Genomic DNA, 18596 nt, shown 5'->3' with positions numbered 1-18596 from the left:
TAAATTCACCGCAAAAATGTCTAGCGCAAAGCCCGCTCTCACGACGGACATCAGCAACTATGGTGATACTGGCTACGGAGACCTCAGTCAGACAATGAAAGCCTTGACTTGGCAAGGGAAGAATCAAGTGAAGCTCGGTAGGTGTATTATTGAACAACTCATGTATAGTCTGTACTTGAAAGTAGACTGACAATTCTCATCTGATTAAAGTGGAAACGGCTAGGCCAACCATCGTTGATGATGAAGATGTTATTCTGAGGGTAACAGGAAGTACCATCTGTGGAAGCGACCTTCATCTCCTTCATTGTACGTGATCTGCTACTCAATTTAGTTGTAGTGCTGACCTCTTCCACAGCGGCCATACCTGAAATGCACAAAGGAGACATTCTGGGGCATGAGTTTTGCGGGATTGTGGAGAAAATCGGTCCCAAAGTCAAGAAGCGCAAAATTGGCGAGCGAGCTGTAGCTTCCTTCCAGATTGCTTGTGGAACGTGCTACTACTGCGAAAAGAAACTGTCCTCGTTGTGTGAAAGAACCAACGGCAGTGATAGTGAAAATTCACTTTATGGACGCCGAACTGCAGGCACGTCACCCGGAGGAATTACTAAACTGTCGGCCTACCGCTAACCATTAAATTAGGCATGTTTGGATATTCACACTTCACTGGAGGCTTTGCAGGAGGACAGGCTGAGTTTGTGCGGGTTCCCTTTGGGGACGTGAATTTGCTACCGTTACCGGATGATGTCCCTGATGAACAAGGGCTCTATCTATCCGACGTCTTGGCCACGTCGTGGAATGCTGTGGTTGATACAGGTGTTAAAGAAGGAGACACGGTTGCCATTTGGGGGGCAGGCCCTATTGGGCAGATGGCGGCTGAGTTTGCGGTTGTGAACGGGGCGAGCCGAATCATCATGATTGACGGTGGAGAGGGAAGATGGCGGCTGGATTTTATGAAGACGAAGGTTCCGCATTTGGAGACTATTGACTTCACCAGACTTCCGCGCGGAGAAACAGTTGTATCCTTGCTGAAAAAAATGTGTGACGGGCGCGGCCCGGACATTGCAATTGAGTGTGCCGCTGGCGAGTATGCAAAAGGGTTAGGCCACGCCATCCAGAGGACATTAGGCATGGAGAACGACACGTCGGAACTCTTGAACGAGATGATTGAATCAGTTAGAGGCTTCGGGTGTTGTGGGGTCACTGGCATATATACTGGCTATGTATGTGATCAACCTCTGACATTGTCAATCACTAACACTTGGCCCAGTGCAATCACTTCAATATTGGTTCCTTGATGGAGACAGGGATTCACCTGAACGGAAATGGCCAAGCGCCCGTGCAAAAGTACTGGAATGAACTACTTGTCTTAATACAACAAGGGAAAATCTGTCCATTGGATATGGTCACTCATCGCTTTGATCTCAGCGATATGGAGAAGGTCTATGACTTATTCAACCGTCGTGCAGACGGTATGCAGAAGGTTTTCATCCAGACGAGGTTTTCAGCCCCCAGAGATCCGGCTTCACCCGCTTTGACGGTGTTTTGAGTGGCCCCCAACCCCTCTAAAAGCTATACAACCTTTAGAGGGCAAGGCTCTACGTTTTGAGACATTTAATGGTGACGGTGTTCATCAATAAAGGGAAGAGGACACCTACGAAATAAAATGATGTTTAATGCCGTCTACTTCTGTATCTTGAGATAAATATTTTTGTGCTACTAAGCAGGAATGTATATCGAGTTATACCATCACAGATACTAAAACAGCACAGACCCTCCTGCAAGCTTAATATCATGGGCTTCCAATGCCACTAGGAAGTAATATACATTTTCTTAAGGTCGAGCTAATGGGATATTGTTGTTTTATGCTATGTTCCTTGCCTTTAGACTACTTCAGCTCCTGTTTTCGACAACGTTGCTTGATTCAACCAGGCCATGTGTTTATTAATCTTGATCTAACGGGCCACAAATAGAACAGAATGGTGACAGCTATTATGACAAAACTGTACACGAGGCGTCAGGTACATGATACTTGGTTCTGTGACGGCTCCATCGGAACGTTTTTGATATTCTATCATGAAAATCAAAGAGATAATTTTATTGCGGTCCGAAATATGCATGAAAGGTTCAGCGAATCACCATAAATGGAAATAACAGCCAGAAACACCAGTGATAGATATACAAATTAGGCATTATAACTCTCCGATTTTTGACCATGAAAGCTAGTTACGAATTATCTCTCTCCCATCCAACCAGTCCATAAACCACGCATAGCACATCAGGATCCTTCTCCTCCACGACCGCGTCCAGAAGAAGTTGCCAGATCTCCAACTCAGCCATGCACCGTAACCCGTGTACTCGCGCTTCCCTTGAACCACACCGTCCCACGCACCCGTGTATGTTACCAGCGACCGCTGCTTATATTGAAATGGCCGAGTATATTTTCCACCAGAATTGAAAAGGTTGATAAGATAATCAGCTTTTTGAATTGCAACTTCGGCGGTCGTCGGTAATGTTCCGCCTTCAATGTCGGCCGCATCGCCCATTGCAAACACGTTAGGTATCACGTTGCCATCTGGGGAGAAAACATTGAGATGATCGTCGGTCAAGATCCGCACAAGGCCTTTCTCAGTCTTCCTGAGCTGCAGTTGGTCGACCAAGGGTATTGATCTGTTTCCGGTGGCCCAGATGAGCATCCCGTAGCCCGTGACCCCGGATTCCCTGGTCTCTATGGTATCCTTTGTAACGTTCAGAATGTGGCAGTTAAGCTTGACCTTGACCTTGTTGGTTTTCAGTGCACTGCAAGCATATTCTGATAACTTCTGGTCAAATGGTGCCAGAATCTGGGGTGCGACATCTATCACCGTAACTGATGTCATGTCCCTCAGGTGCGGGAATAAAACGCCCAAATCTCCTTCAAAAAGGTCTGTCAATTCCGCTGCCACCTCGATCCCAGTGGGGCCACCCCCAACAATAACGATATGGAGTAGTTGCCTCTGGCGCGCTTCAGATGTTCCCGGCAATGAAGCCATCTCAAGGACTTCATTCAGACGACTCCGTACAGTGTTTGCATTGGCCACATTCTTGACAAAAATGGCATTTTCCGCAACCCCAGGGATGCCAAAGGTATTGCTTCGACAGCCAGGCGAGAGGATCACTCGGTCATAAGATACTTCGAATCGCTCATCCTTCAGCTCTTCGAACGCGGGCTGACATATGAGTGCCTGCCTGTTGAAGTCAATGTCGACGACGAAGGCCTTGATGTATTGGGCATGAAAATCCTTCCGCCGGATGGGCTCATGTGCTAGACGGGGGTCAAACAATCCGCAAGCCGCGCTGGCGAGGAGGGGAGTCACCGCGGACGTGTTCTCTGGCGCAATAAGGGTAATATCGTATTTTCTGTGGTCGATGCCATATCCCAGTCGATAACCACCCCACCCACCGCCAATGATGACGACCTTTTCCTTAGTTGACATCGTTTTTGGTCCTTATATTGACGAGCCGTGCAGGAAAAGCTTTCAAAATGGAAGTTACACTCACCCGAAAGAGTTCAATTACTGGCGGGCATGGACTACAAATACCTTGCCGGTTTATGAATAACATTCCTGACGTCACGACTCCTCATTACCAACTAGCGGTCTACAGTGATTGTTGAGAAAATATGAAGAGTACGTGTTGATCTGACTGAGTTTGCCAAGCAAGCTTGCCACTGGTCTAAAGCTCTTTCTCGAGTTGGCTTGGGGGAAGGGACAGTGTAATCTGGCTTACAAATTTGTGTTAGCCTCTTATCTCCACTTTCATCACGACAGAAGCATAATAAGCGGGGTAGGGCTTGTTTACCCCATCCTCCTCCCTACTCATAGCAGGTCCAGTAAAGTCGGGGACCGCTTTAAGTTAGAGCTTTTTTCTTTTTTTTCTTTTTCTCCTCTTCTGATAACGGAGTTGTTCGTTGATACGAAAGTTACCATTTATGAAATAAGGTTACATGGTAAATTGCTTGGCACACACATGGCTTGTGCACTGATGGGGGCATATCATTGGCTCGATACTAGTGCCAAAAATAGCTAGCACCATTCTGAACCTAATATAGATTTACCAACATCGTCATGTAGTAGGCATAGATTCTAGGCTTGACCTCTAAGTTTCGTCTTGGTGAAAAGCTGAGTCGGTATTGACCACAGGACCCACGGGCCCCTCCTTCCGCGAAAACTAACTCCTCTAAACCATCTATCATGGATGACTCAGTTCAATGTTCCACTTCTCCAATTGTAGACGTCATTTCTGTCGTCACAACACTTTATCATGACAGCGGACACAAGGGAGCTATTCTATATAAGTTCGATCACTTCGAACCCAAATGGAAGTTTACTCTCTCCGTCAAATCTGTATCCAAATCAAAGTTTCATCACCTACCTCGCATCAATAGTCACCCCAAAAGCAAAAATCATTATGGCTAGTACTGCTGGTAAAGTGAGTTACCTGTTCCCATTTTTCTATTCCCAATACATACTTGAAGCTTGGCACATATAGTGCTGGACGATGAGCACTTCACTTTGCCTATTCTCAACCACCACAAATGGACTTTTCCTGTGCCATGTGCTCCTTTGATATTTTGCTAACGTCAAATGATAGACCATAACTTGCAAGGTAATGGCGTCTGTAGCATGTCTTCTGGATATTGTGGCTTCCTATTTTCTAACACGATGGCCGATAATATCAGGCTGCTATCGCATGGGCTGCCGGCGAACCATTTTCCATTGAGGATGTCCAGGTTGCCCCTCCCAAAGCCCATGAGGTTCGCATTCAGATTCTCCACACGGGTGTCTGTCACACCGGTGCGTTGTTCCATGTGGTTTATATTTGAGCCAGTTTTTATTCTTGTTTGTTTCAACGTGAGGTTTGAATTATATTGGTTAACACTGCTGGTTACATAATACAGATGCCTATACTCTCTCTGGAAAGGACCCAGAGGGAGCTTTCCCTGTCATCCTGGGCCACGAGGGTTCAGGTATCGTTGAGTCAGTTGGTGAGGGCGTGACTAATGTCAAGCCTGGTGATCAAGTAATCGCGCTTTAGTCAGTTATTTTTCACATCCCACCTGTCTAGAAACGCCAACTTATCATCAACAGTACCCCGGAATGTGGTGAGTGCAAGTTCTGCAAGTCGGGGAAGACCAACTTGTGCCAGAAGATCCGTGCCACTCAGGGCAAAGGTGTGATGCCCGACGGAACAACTCGCTTTAAAGCACGAGGCAAAGATATCCTGCACTACATGGGAACCTCGACATTCTCTCAATATACGGTTGTTGCTGATATCTCAGTTGTGGCTGTTACTACCAAAGCACCCACTGATCGTGCGTGTTTGTTGGGCTGTGGGATTACGACCGGATATGGTGCTGCAACGATTACTGCCAAAGTAGAGCAAGGATCTAATATTGCCGTTTTTGGTGCTGGGTGTATCGGTTTGTCTGTGATTGAAGGTGCAGTGAAAAATAAAGCTGGTAAGATTATCGTGGTTGATGTCAATGATGATAAGGAACAGTGGGCGCGCAAGTTTGGTGCTACAGATTTTGTGAATCCTACCAAGCTCGAGGGAAAGACCATTCAGGAACAACTGATCGAGATGACTGATGGGGGATGTGATTATACTTTTGACTGTACCGGAAATGTCGGTGTGATGCGTGCTGCTCTAGAGTCCTGTCATAAGGGATGGGGCGAAAGTATTATTATTGGAGTTGCTGCAGCTGGTCAGGAAATCTCGACTAGGCGTAAGTTTGCTCCCTATGTGAGCTGTATGGATAGTCGCATTGTTAACCTATTATATAGCATTTCAACTTGTGACCGGGCGAGTGTGGAGGGGTTGCGCATTCGGTGGTATCAAGGGTCGGTCTCAGCTACCCAGTCTTGTCGATGACTACGTCGCTGGCTACCTGAGGGTTGATGAATACATAACTCATCGTGAAACACTGGGGACTATCAATACAGCATTCCAGCACATGAAAAGTGGTGACTGTATCCGGTGTGTCTTGGATATGAAAGTCTAAAGTTCGTGAGGAAACAGGGTATATGTATTTGTGTTGGTCTCTAGCAAAATTGCCTTCGCGAGTAAGTGCATAATACATATTTGATTACCCTGACAATGCTTTAGCATCAAATCTCTGAGCCATCTATTGAAAAGGTAGCAAGAAGTGGGAAATCAGCTTGGCACTATAGTTATACTACATAATGCATTCCAGAACGATATTATCTCTTAGAGTGTACATCCTTTTCTTATTAGGTGGCTGAAGCACGCCATTATATAGATGCCTACCAACTCTGGGTTGATCCTCGCATCCGTACTTCTTGTCATTGCATTCGGACCTTCCCCGTCAACCTTTCGTTGTCAACCTCTAGTGGATTGTAGTCATCGAGGTGTCGTATGGAGCCGAGATAGCTAACTGGTCGTAGAGTTCTACCTGGGTGTAACAATAGGTTTCAGTCTCCGAACAGTCTTAAGTTGGACATTGGGCTTTTGTGTGGCTGTATTCGTGAAATCATTGCGTGCTGCCCAGCGACAACCCGGTTCAGCACCCACTCAACTTTGTTCTAGAGGTTATCTCCACTAAGCTGCCAGAGCGCATTGCAAATAATGAACGAGGCCCGCGACGTGGTGCAGGGTTATCTTCTTGGCCCTTGAACGCACTAATACACATCTGTTCCCAGTCCTAGCCGTGTCTTAGGTCAGCAGACCCACCCGCCATTCGGCGTGTTGGTCTGCCTCACCTCAACGCAAAATTTGAAGCTATTCAAGCTCCTATACAACATCGCCTTGAGTATCTATCCAATAAGGTAGTTTAGGACCTTCCTTAGCCATTTGACTAGCCTCTGTACTAGGCAGATCCCCTATATCTTCCAGTTGTGGTGTTTTATTGTGTCCTAAAGTTCCCGCTTTCCCAATCTGCCTAAGACCCTGCAGTCTTTCCACCTCTGTACGATCAGCAATATGGCGTTTTGCATCATATACAGTAAGTGGTCCATTATACCGGACCCTTATTGTTGATTTTCGTCTATCTTGAGGCTTCCGATATCGAAGGTGTTGTTGTAAATCATCTTTAAGCTGAGTGGCTAGTTTAGTGGCTTCTAGCGAGTTCTGGAATACTCGGTCAAAGCGTCGTACAAAACTCTGATCAAGCTCCGGGCTATTATTAATAAAGCTCCGGGCTTTACTAATACTTCGGTGAAGACCCCGTATTGTAGATGGCGGCGATGAGCTTGATGGTGGTGGTGGTGTTGTAATTATCTCAAGTCCTGGAGCAGTCTCTAAAGCCTCACGTAGCGGCTTTATGATCTTCTCTGAATCTAAAGGATATATACCTCGCTTCTCAAAGGAATCCCGGATTGTACGTTGTTTGAAAGTCGTTGTACAAATAGAATGAATCTGTTTTAAGAAATCACGCTTATCGTCCATCTCAGTGCCTCTCGAAGCAAGCTCATTATTTCGCTTGCGATAGAAGATTTTGTAGGCCTGAAAAGGTTGTCCATCGAGAGGCTGTACAAGGTGCGTTGTATGAAGAGGAAAACAGTAAGGTATAATATAATGCTGTCCACAAAACTAAAGGAATTCGTAGGTAAGATGGGACTCGTGGCTATCAAAAAATAGTAATCGGACCTCTTTTTTAGAGATACAGCACTTTGTATGACGGTGGAAGTGTTGAATCCAGTCAAGACTAATCTCATCTGAAGTATAGCCTTTAGGAGATAGAACTATTCGATATTCATCGGGAATATCTGCATCGTACCATCTCTCCGGATGATGTACGCCTTTGAATATAAAGTATGGAGGAAGAACAAAACCATCTGCTGCAATACACTCTATTGCAGAGATCAGTTCCCCCATTTCTTTACATGGATTCTCTCTTGCAGCTCGTACAGGCATAGTAGTCACAACTTTTTGAGACTTTCCCTGTCCCAGTTGGAGGCCTGTTTCATCGAAACTGTATATATTTTTTAGGAATCTGCTTGATAAAGGGCTCTAAACAGTCGAACCAGTGCTGAAAAACACCTATATACTCTGCATCAAGACGATCCCTATCTTTAGACTTCTGTTGAATAAGCTTAAACTCGTCTGGGAGACGTTTAATAAAGCGATAAGCCCAGTTCTTGTCAACTGTACGAGGTAGCCCGTCCGTTGTATTCCGCTGCAGTATTTGATTGGCACTCTGCTCAATCATTCCGGTCGTAGATGGACAATATAGATTATCAAGCTGACGAATCCAATGAATCAATGCCTTTTCCTGTGAGTCATCAAGTGTCTTGGCTGGGATAGGACGTGTATTTCGAGTAGCTCGGCCGTGAATACGTGCCCTGAGTCGATAATAAGGAACGTCAAATTGACGCGTCAACGCAGAGATTTTGGTGTTTTTTTTTAGCTTTGAGCGGCTGTACAGGCCTCTAAGAGTCGTTTCTCGATATCAGAATAAGAATCTGGCATGGTGGTGGTACGTAAAATCTCTGAATGGCTTCAAATTTCGCGTTGAGGTGGGAATTTGTGTTGAGGCGAGGCAGACCTAAGAGACGGCTACTCGTGCCTTCTTTGGATCTGATTGTGTCTGGCCATCTATCTGAACAGAATTGTCATCCTGTTGATCATGGCAAACTCTAAACAATAGCCGGATATCCATACTTTTGCTTCGGCTTCGCTGCTCGCCAACCACAACAATCGCTTGGTCAGCAGCAGCGAGCATTGGCAGGTCCAATGGACTATCCCCAAATGCCCATGTATAGGCCGCATGAATTTTCTTGGTACAAGAAACCAAGTACGCTTTCACAGAAGGGGTCACGACAAACCCGTCGGCAAGCCGTCCACCACCCATGATCTTCACCGTCTCGGGCAGACCTTCTCTTTCAATTATCTTTTCCCAAACTCGTCGCAGTCCACATGTCACGATGACCAGGCGGATATGGTTGTGACTTCCCAACCGGTGCAGAAGTGAAAACATTTGAGAATAAAGGGGCGTTTGTAGGGATACCTCTGTGCAGATAGCATCAAACTCGGCATCGTTGGTCGACTCTTCGTACAGCAACATCGCTTGCCTGAACGCGATATAGGAGTACCCTAGCTGGCTGCTGAATAGCGTGCTCAACGGACTAACTTTTGAGGGTGAGAGTTTCTCCCAGAATACCTCGCCCGTGTCCTGTGCCGTCAACGTCTTGTCACCGTCCAAGAAAAGAACAGTCTGGAGCTCATCGTAGTGAGTTGAGAGTGCATATTCCAAATGCTGCTTGGCGATTGAGTTGTTGTACTCTTCCCCATGAGCCTGGAAATCAAGTAGTAACTTGGATAGCTTATCATCGATATTTGGGTAAACGGTCGTGAACAGAATACCACGTTGACGACAAAGCTCACGGAGCTCTTCAACCTCCGTATCCTGCCAGCGACGTAGATGCTCAATTGACAAATTTGAACGACTTCTCTCGCGATCCTGCAGTCGCTGCTTCGCCGTTTCTTCCACAGGAGTATTGACATAAATTATGTGCGTGTATGTACTCAAGTCGTTGTCAGTACACACTCTCAACGCCGCTTGATTTTCGTTGGACCAAAATATGAAATGCCCGGTAACAACTCCAACTTTCCCGCTCTTTGTGCATTTCGATTTGATGCTGTCAATGGCGAGCTGGCGGAAGTGCGTCTGCTGCACGGTTCCTAGCTTCTTGAATGCATCGAGCCCGCCGGGGGTAACAGATTCAATCTCTTCCGAGCCTTCAAAGTATTCGAACTCCGATTCTTTGAGATCTTTCTTCAGTTTGTTCAGGAGGAAGGACTTTCCGCAGCCGGGGATTCCGTACAGGCCTATCACTCGGGGGCCGGATAGCGTAGGCATGTTCGGTAGTTGCGAGGCGTCACAGTGCTCTAGCAAGTTGGTTGAGTCAATCCTAGAATAATGCAAGGTGATCAGAAGGGTTGAGGAAGATCGAACTTGGAATTGAAAAATGAGGAGAGCCGTGGATGGTGTTCGCTTCTAGGCAGCTCTACACCCAGCAATAAATATAGTAGACAAGGAATAGAACATTGTTTGCTGCTGAAAATGCTGCAAAAAGCGAACTGCCAGACAAAGAAGTGCTGTTGGTGGTATCCTGTATTGGTTAACTTTCCCGCATATTCCTAATGTGGAAGAGAAGTTGCTGGTTGCTTGTGGGACAGCGGAGCGGACCCTCACGTACGTGACCGGGGAATTTACCCCATTCCAATGAAAACTGTCTTGTTACGCTATGAGCATATGGGCATCTTGGAGTATCAAGACTAGGGACCGTTATCAAGCCAAGATGCAGCTGCAAGATGACAATAAGCGTAGATAGTTATGTACATATATAGTGCTAACCAGGCTCCCTCATCAGCTCTGCTTGATCAACTCTCCACAGATATCAAAAACCCGCCACTCTGGATAATAAGCTGCTGCTTGAGCAGCTTCATTATTTTCACATTATGGCAAGGCCAGGGATATCATCCCTGTTCGTCCCCCAGCGACGCTCCACCACGTGAATACAAACGAACACCAGCTCATTCCGGAACCTTTGCATCCGCTTCCATTTTCCAGCTGGGAAATTATTAGTTTGTTTTCTATAAGCCATGGATGAGACTTTACCTGTAGTCTCATGTAGTCACAGAGAAAGTGGCCACACCCATAGTAACTATCAACTAACCCTCCTAAACCTCGCCTGATCAATTCCATGACGCAGCGCAACCTCATCAACCTTGAAGAAAATCTTCCTTGGATTTACCACCTCCCGAACAAGATCGTAATGAAGTGGAGCAGAGAGATAGATATGCAGTCACCCTATAAAAGCTCCAGCGTGACGTGTACTTCACCAGCATGTACGCATATACAGGCATATACTGTGGGGCCAGCATAGACGGTAGCAAGCGTAAGGGGAAACCATCGTGGCGCGCTTGGCTGAGAGAAAACAGCACATCGGAGGTCTCGTTAGGCTGTTGCCATCTCGTAGTTGCTGTTCTTCGCCCGGATAACTCTTCTCGAAGCCTGTCGCGGTGCCAGGAGATGGGTTGTTGTTTGGTTAGTCCTAAAATGCGGTGCCATTTCCTTAAGGAGCTTCCCATCTTGGCTAATTATATCTTCTTAGACTCTGATGCTGAAGGGATCGAATATGGAAATGAGAGAAGAGGGCTCTGCAGGTCTGCAGGCGTCCAAATGCTGTGTTACTTGACATAGAAGTCCATCAATCTCGTCAATATCTGCGCGAATCCATTGTTGTTTCCCAACACTGATGACACAGTCAACCCCGTTGTACCTTCTCCCAACGATCCAGATGCGTATTCTGACTGGACCAATTTCTACTCTGTCGCTTCCGAACAGCGATTACTTACATGGAAAAGATAGTGCTCGTTTGCAACTGAGTACGGGGATCTCCGATCATAACCTCCTGATATGGAGTCGTCTCGACGAGTACCCGTCGTTGCGCTGCGTGTTCCGCTTTTGATTGAGAAGATGACCTTGTTGGGTACAACTTGGATGATCAAGTGCGGAAAGGAGCTAAGAACGCCTGGATGTGTATAGCCCGAGCGGAAAATAATTGTATTTTGTCCTCATGGAACGTCTTGTTGGTTTCACTCAAAAGCTCGAAGCTTGTTTCTCTGATTCTGTCCTCAAAGACCTTCACTTTGGACCGTCCTTGACGGAAATCTTCTTCCGCGGATGACAGGGGTGTTTTGGACGCCCGTGGCCTAGGGCTGTGGTTGTGTTTCCAATACTATTGAATTATCACCGCCACTATACAGTTGGCTCCAGGTCATCTGCTCTTTGCTCAGTGCTGGGGGCTTGAGATTTCTGGTGCAGCTCTAAATGACAGATATGGCGTCCGCAGTTATGGCCAGCAAACGGGTATAATATAAGAACCTGACTGGCTGAGTTAGGCATTGCTCATATTCCACTAACAGACACCACTTATCATCTCCAGTCCGTGTCCTGAGTTTCCAATAGTACATACGACAGCCCATCGATGGGAACAGATTCAATCCGATTTGGTGTATATCAACTTCAGGCCGTTGAAACTCGATTCCAATATTCAAGGAGCATTCCAAGCAGACTAAATGACCGCAAATTAGGGATTTGAAAGGCAGATTTAATCTTCCTGAAAGATTTACTTCTCATGTTTTCTTCTAAGATTATCATTTCGTCTATTCTGAGCCGTTCATGCTCTGAGCTGGTAACGGCTCCTAGCGATGGTGATCATCACGATGGTTGTGGGTCCAAACAAGCTTGTATGATCCACCATTAGGCACTGGAACTACTTAAGCCGTGTAAATATCTAGGGTTAAAACGTTGCGTTGAGGCTGGTACTGGTCATCCACTAGTTACCTAGGTACTCTCACGCAAGAGTTATCATGGCGCGCTGCTCCGGAATACGTTTTCCTACCATCCATTTTCTCTTCCCACTCAAGATCCTCCAAGTCTCAAATGCATTATCGCTCCCGCCATCCATTTGCCGCCTTCGGAAGCTTGGCTTTGGCTCGCTCTCACAGCTGAGCTCCACCGCCTATTCGTCGACAGAAATGTCGCGCGATGAAAGTGCAACAGACCGTTCTTGCAAGTACAACTGGATTGATGGTGCAGAGTCACTTGAGAAATATAAACCCGGCGGCTATCATCCTATCGTGATAGGAGATATGTTACACGAGCGATACCGCATTGTAGACAAGCTAGGTTTTGGCGGCTATTCGACTGTTTGGCTCGCCCGGGACACTCACTTAGGGCGCTACGTTGCTATCAAAGTCGGCATCGCAGATGCACTTGCGCATGAAGTCAAGATTCTTCGAGTTCTATCTGCACCACTGCCGTCACCGTCATCCTTACACCCAGGGCGCAATTCGATCTCTTTTCCTCTTGATGAATTCAAGTTGCATGGTCCAAATGGAACACATCCATGCTACACTATGATTCCCGCACGATGCAATCTCAGAGAGGTCTCTTTCAGTCGCCTATTTCCTATTGAGGTTACTCGGGCGCTATCAGGTGGGCTTACGCTGGCTCTTGCGTATACTCATTCAAGAGGCTATGTTCATGGAGGTTTGTCATGGCGATGGTTGCAACTCTGGTTCTATTCAGCTAACATCCGTGGCATTTTTACCTAGATGTTCATCTCCGAAATGTCCTAGTCAAACTCCCATCAAGCTTCGATCAGCTTTCGGTTGAGCAACTGTATGAAAAATACGGTGAGCCTGAGACAATCCCCATAACACGATACGACGGAGAACCGCTTCCGCCCAACATCCCGACGACGGCAGTAATACCGCTCTACCTTGGTAAAGACGCGGAAAAATTCTCATTAGCAGACGCGCGCGTGCTTCTTAGTGATTTTGGCGAAGCATTTGCCCCGGCGTCAGAGTTTCGTCGTGGGGAAGATTGCCATACCCCGCTGGCTATGCGGCCCCCTGAAGCCCGATTCGAACCGCAGACCGCGCTCTCTTATTCAGCAGATATTTGGAGTCTGGCCACAACAATCTGGGAGATTCTTGGCATGAAGGCCATTTTCAACAGCGAGTTTGCGACTGCGGATGAGGTAGTGTCTCAGCAAATCGATGTGCTTGGACCCATGCCCTCAAGCTGGTGGAAGCGCTGGGAAGAACGGAGCCAATTTTTCGATGAGAATGGGCATCCAAAGGAGGGTCGGTATGTGTGGCCTCTGATTGACAAAGCATTTGAGGAAGGTGTGCAGATGTATCGACGGAAGCGTAAAGTAGGTGAGTTTGATGAGGAAGAATCGGCCGCTATTCTTGACTTAATGCGCCGAATGCTGGCATTTCGGCCGGAAGAGCGACCAACAGCTGAAGAGGTCCTTCAGTCCGAGTGGATGCTCAAGTGGGTGTTGCCTGATTTCGAGCGGAGTTTAAAATCCACCTCTTTGGAAAGCTCCAAGGAGACATGAATGCCCGTAACTATCCACCACTCTCAAACCGGCAAGCCATGTATAGAGCTAATGACGCGACTTCGTATTGAGCGCCCTGTCTCCACAGCCCATCCTAGTACAAGGGCCGTGACGTTCGAACGTGCACCACTTGTACTTGACCGGTTTTAATCCGTAGAGTTATATCAATGCCACTGACAACTAGTTCCGTTGATGCCTCGAGCTGAAGCACCCTGGATATCATTATCGAATGAAGGAATCAGGATGGCTTCGAGAATTCCAGTGCGAAAGCGGTGGACATCTTGTGCGGGAGTTTCATATCACAGTAATTCCACTGGCCATCGTGGTGATTTTGACCCAAGCGGCCCCATACTATAATTACATTGAGGGACAAATATCTTCCAGACAGGAGGGACTGTGACTAATACTACTAAAGGGAAAGAAGCAGTAGCACTGGAGAAGATTATTATGGCTGACGAGCGATACTCTATACAACTGATGGGACAAAATATTAACCCAGTGGCCTAGGGCTGTGGTTGTGTGTCTAATATTGAACTATCACCGCTGCCATAAATTTGGCTCCAAGTTACTTGCTCTTTATTCGTGCCTGAAGCTTTAACTTCTTGGTCAGCTCTAAATGGTATATATCCGCCTCCTAGGTTATGGAGAACCTGACCAGTCACGTTAGACATCGCTCATCTTCCACCAACGAACACCACTTATTAGGTGGATTTACCTCCTGAGTTTCCAAGGAGAAATACATACGACGGCTCGTCAATGGAACCGGGTCGATCCTATTCAATCCGATATGGTCCGATCTTGCTCTCTCTAACCTTTCTCATCAGGCGAAATGCTGTAAAAAGTCTAGCGACAAACCTGGGAAGTGTTGGGTATTCGCATATGTAAGTTGACCTCGCGCCTTAAGTAGTGGGGGAAACAGTTTTATCTAGCCAATTGTATTGAGCAATCACTCTCTATCAGCAAATTCTGGCTGCTTTTTCGCGCCCCTTACCACATTTTGTGCTCTCTATTTGAAAACTCATATTATGAACGGCATCCCGCTACTTTCCACAAACTACTTTGATATTAATGGTTCGCATTGTAGCTGATACAAGCCAGAATATTCTCTGCCAGAAGAGCAATTCCGGCGAAATAAAAGGGACAGTAATATCGGACTGGAGGCCCACGTGCAATGTTCGGTAGGGACCGGAAGTTAATGAAAGGGGCGGCGATAAGTGCAGGATAATAGGATAGGAAGAGGGAAGCAAAGGGAAAGAGGCGGGGAAAACGACATTAGATCTTTTATGTCGATGTTAAGCAGTTCAAATCTGATTCCGAATATTCAAGGAGTATTCAAAGCAGACTGTATAGCCGGAAACCAGGAATTCATAAGGCAGAGTTAATCTTCCTGAAAGATCTGCTTCTCATCTTTTGTTCGAAAATTATCCTTTTGCCTATTCTGAGGGTCCTCGTCGCTCTGCCTTCCAAAAAAGTATGCCTCTGAGCTGGTGACGGCCCCTAGCGATGGCCCCAAGTGATCATCATGATAGCCCTGATATTAGTATATATACACTCCTCATGTGCACTTGGAACTAACCCGTGTAGGGTTGAAAATTTAAGGATTGAGTTCTGCGCTGACCCGCCCCTGAAAGGGCTTCTGAACCCTAAACACCATAATCCACTGCTGAGGTAGTATCAAGGGATCGCATTTATGGATCCCCACCTTGAACCAACACTTAAAGGTCGCTGGCAATTATATACGAAGCTCCAGTCCGTCTACATGTCTGAAATAGCTCTTATTAATCCGCCTTAAATCAAACAGGGATATTAACAAGTTCTCTCCGAGAATGAAGACGCCCCCACGTAGGATCCTGATCATTGTGGGTCGAGATTTCGCTTTACGTGCTTTTGCTTAAGCATCCTGCTCTTGCTCAGCTGGTTTATCTTTCTACTATATGTTCTGAGTTGATTAGAGGCCGATCCTGGTGCAACTTGGGGGCTAGGCAGTCGAAGGATCAGGACGACGCTGTCCAATATAACTAGCTCTTCATGGGTCAGAGTGGACGTACGTGGAGACCAGACATTAAGAAATCAGTAAATCAGTAAATATCTCACTGAAAAGTGTGAGGTGAGAGTCGGATCTAGACATTACTCATGCAACATCCTGCTCAGGTATTTTACTAGCGAGACTGCCATGAAAGCATGCTTCTTGATTCCATGAACATTTTAACCCTGTGAACTTTGCTTTCAACCTACTTCATCCATATAATTCCTTGACGATGCATCTCGCAACTCTTGTCTGTTTCTGTATCTCCGCTGCCTCTGCAGTGAAGCATTATGGCTTGACGCCCACCGAGGACGTGAAGAATATGGTCGAATATCACGCCCGGGCATTGTCGGGAAATGATATGAATATGAACCTCACCTCTTTGTTCACGACAGACAGTCAGAATTTCCATGATGGAGCCGATTTTCTGGCTGCGGAGCTCGGTATCTTCAACAAGACTATCGCCGACGTTTTCCCCCCGCATTCCTTCAAGATTGGAAACAGCTCCCTTCAAGCCAGAAGTGCTATCAACGGTGAATGCCAGGGCCATGGCAACATTGAAGATAATCTGAGCAGCAATCAGATTACGGCCGTGTGTGCTGCTATGACTTCAGCTGCAGTTGGTGGTGTAACCGGACTTATTGGTGTCGTTGATAGCAAGGTTTGCGTTGAGGCTGGTACTGGCCATCCACTACCTTCATGCAAGAGTATTTTCGCGATCATCAATACTTCTGGTGTAACATTCACTAGTATCACGGTCAATACCTATTGCCCTCAGTTCCTCAGTTTCTTTGTGGCGTGCCATGGCGCTGATGCAGAGGCCACTGCAAGCAGCGACAGTGCCTTGGAGTTGACTGGATTCAACTCTCAGAAGAACTACAACTGCCAGGGGCCCCATCCGAATGAGAAATGTATCGAGACGTCCGCGTGAAAGCTTGCTGCTATATGCATGGCCCTATAGCATATATACTACTTGCGAAGCCCATCAAACTGTCAGTTGTGCGAACAAAGTTCCTAGGGACTTGGTATCTTGGATACGTACATACACTCTTTTGTATATAACAAACAGGGAGGCCTCTCAGAGATGGCATCCTAGACACTAATAGAAACTTGTTTAAAATTTTTGCAATGAACGCAGACACACTCTCTAGCCACGAGACCACGGCTATTCTTCATCGTTGCAGTCCATGATGTATTTATAAAGCAACAATCGCTAGCCTTGGGGCTATTGTTCAAGACTACATGCTGACCAACAGGGAAGATTTGATAATGCAGCACTCATAGCTCAATACGTATGCCTACTGCGATCATAATAGCTCATGCTAGGCGTCAAGTCTCATCCTTAATTCCACTTTCACTTATTCGCGAAGACGATATTGGAGCTTCCGGTACAGAAAATTAAATAACGTAAAAAACGATGCATAAATCCCACACTGAAGGTAAAAATTGTCGGACTTGAAGAAGGAGTCTCGAACATAGATGGTGACCATGAGAGTCAAATAGTTAATCACAAGTGTCACTGCAAAACCTCTCCATGAAAAACCCTGCGGCCTGGGAGGCTGAGCATGAGTTGGAGGGACAGAGCTGCCACTGTCTTCGGTCTTCATATTGCTAGACATGATATTGCAACACGATTTATGTACTAAATCAAGCACTGGGGTGTTAATTAAATGTTTTCGAGTCGTTCATTTGAACAAAATGAATATGTGTTTCCTACCTATACCCAAGTCCAAGAAGTACCTCCTATTTCACTTATATTCCGAGTTGGGGACTTGTAGACAGTGTGAAGGATATCGTTCAAAGAAGAATAGGACCTCGCAGGAGATATCATATGATACTCCCAGTGTCAAAGAACATAGACGGCCTCGGTGTGGATGCAACAATAAACTTCTAAGGCTGCTGCTGGGGGCCACGGTCGGATTATATATATAGGGTACCGTGACCATAAGTAACCCGGGGACACGTGCCTGACCGCCCTACTTAAACAAATCCAAAAATGCCGCAAAGCAGCAATTAACATTATTCGGTCCAACTGGTTCCCACTAACGCACGAAACATGCAGGGCTAAGAGCTACATGTATTTGATTAGACACGAAGCGTCGAGGATTAAGTCATTGCTGAATGATTACGGAGTACTGAGCGATCACCGAGCGGTCCACTAGCGGAAGGGGCCAGTTCCACGACCTGCTCAACCGAAGTGCAATTACTTAACCCGCGGTCTGATGAACATAGCTGGCTGTTAAGATCCCAGCACTGGCCGCATAGGTAAATATGCATTCCCTCACCCGAGAAGCCAGCAGCGAGATATTGATTGCAGAAGCCGATATATTTGATAGCCTTAGCACTAAGTGACTTTGTAATGGAACTGCCGTCATTAGAAGCAACTAATCTATCGCCGTATTTCGGAGACTCCCTACTAGCTAGGGGACCCTTAGCGGGACGAGTCAGCCAGAATATTCCTGGACCATTTGTTAGTTATAAGGTTGATTGAATAGGATTATTCCGAGAAAATCGACCATGCGGGATTTACCTATCCTGGAACTGAATCTTCGTTGTTCTCTTCCCCAGCAATTGTTACATTAAGCTAGTTCATTATTAGCACTGAGAATCAATGCTTCCATGGGGATTGGTGTGTATATGTGAGTTGCTGGATA

General features: G+C 46.4%; 8 protein-coding genes across 8 annotated transcripts; 4 read left to right on the top strand and 4 right to left on the bottom strand.

Annotated features, from left to right (window-relative positions):
- Window positions 1–16: 16 nt before the first annotated feature.
- Window positions 17–1546, top strand: C8Q69DRAFT_486477 (chaperonin 10-like protein; the record flags this gene model as incomplete). Its single annotated transcript, XM_028631905.1, has 5 exons — window positions 17–137; window positions 211–306; window positions 356–583; window positions 640–1220; window positions 1268–1546. 5 exons carry the CDS (start codon window positions 17–19, stop codon window positions 1544–1546), a joined length of 1305 nt encoding a protein of 434 aa, XP_028485038.1.
- A 549-nt stretch (window positions 1547–2095) lies between these two features.
- Window positions 2096–3566, bottom strand: C8Q69DRAFT_251386 (putative disulfide oxidoreductase). The gene has a single exon (XM_028626590.1). The coding sequence runs from the start codon at window positions 3471–3473 to the stop codon at window positions 2220–2222; it is 1254 nt and encodes a 417-aa protein (XP_028485037.1). The 5' UTR covers window positions 3474–3566; the 3' UTR covers window positions 2096–2219.
- An 880-nt stretch (window positions 3567–4446) lies between these two features.
- C8Q69DRAFT_520181 (S-glutathione dehydrogenase) lies at window positions 4447–6515 on the top strand (the record flags this gene model as incomplete). The annotated part of the gene is made up of 6 exons (XM_028633488.1): window positions 4447–4467; window positions 4630–4644; window positions 4718–4832; window positions 4937–5072; window positions 5127–5764; window positions 5823–6515. 6 exons carry the CDS (start codon window positions 4447–4449, stop codon window positions 6038–6040), a joined length of 1143 nt encoding a protein of 380 aa, XP_028485036.1. The 3' UTR covers window positions 6041–6515.
- Window positions 6516–8542: 2027 nt separating this feature from the next.
- Window positions 8543–9856, bottom strand: C8Q69DRAFT_498231 (uracil phosphoribosyltransferase; the record flags this gene model as incomplete). The annotated part of the gene is made up of 1 exon (XM_028632295.1): window positions 8543–9856. The coding sequence occupies one exon, from the start codon at window positions 9854–9856 to the stop codon at window positions 8543–8545; it is 1314 nt and encodes a 437-aa protein (XP_028485035.1).
- Window positions 9857–10667: 811 nt separating this feature from the next.
- C8Q69DRAFT_491611 (hypothetical protein) lies at window positions 10668–11091 on the bottom strand (the record flags this gene model as incomplete). Its single annotated transcript, XM_028632150.1, has 2 exons — window positions 10668–10757; window positions 10810–11091. The coding sequence occupies 2 exons, from the start codon at window positions 11089–11091 to the stop codon at window positions 10668–10670; spliced, it is 372 nt and encodes a 123-aa protein (XP_028485034.1).
- A 1452-nt stretch (window positions 11092–12543) lies between these two features.
- On the top strand, window positions 12544–13916 carry C8Q69DRAFT_402146 (kinase-like domain-containing protein; the record flags this gene model as incomplete). The annotated part of the gene is made up of 2 exons (XM_028627958.1): window positions 12544–13057; window positions 13123–13916. 2 exons carry the CDS (start codon window positions 12544–12546, stop codon window positions 13914–13916), a joined length of 1308 nt encoding a protein of 435 aa, XP_028485033.1.
- A 2108-nt stretch (window positions 13917–16024) lies between these two features.
- Window positions 16025–17216, top strand: C8Q69DRAFT_251218 (hypothetical protein). Its single transcript, XM_028626589.1, has one exon. The coding sequence runs from the start codon at window positions 16175–16177 to the stop codon at window positions 16871–16873; it is 699 nt and encodes a 232-aa protein (XP_028485032.1). The 5' UTR covers window positions 16025–16174; the 3' UTR covers window positions 16874–17216.
- C8Q69DRAFT_251212 (hypothetical protein) lies at window positions 17124–17875 on the bottom strand. Its single transcript, XM_028626588.1, has 2 exons — window positions 17683–17875; window positions 17124–17584 (listed from the first exon to the last, which is right to left on the bottom strand). Exons 1-2 carry the CDS (start codon window positions 17771–17773, stop codon window positions 17301–17303), a joined length of 375 nt encoding a protein of 124 aa, XP_028485031.1. The 5' UTR covers window positions 17774–17875; the 3' UTR covers window positions 17124–17300.
- Window positions 17876–18596: the final 721 nt, after the last annotated feature.

The sequence above is a fragment of the Paecilomyces variotii genome (genome assembly GCF_004022145.1).
Source record: "Paecilomyces variotii strain CBS 101075 chromosome Unknown C8Q69scaffold_5, whole genome shotgun sequence".
Lineage (NCBI taxonomy): Eukaryota > Fungi > Ascomycota > Eurotiomycetes > Eurotiales > Thermoascaceae > Paecilomyces > Paecilomyces variotii.
The sequence above is the reverse complement of the archived record's forward strand: the minus strand, read 5'-3'. Positions and strand labels throughout refer to the sequence as shown.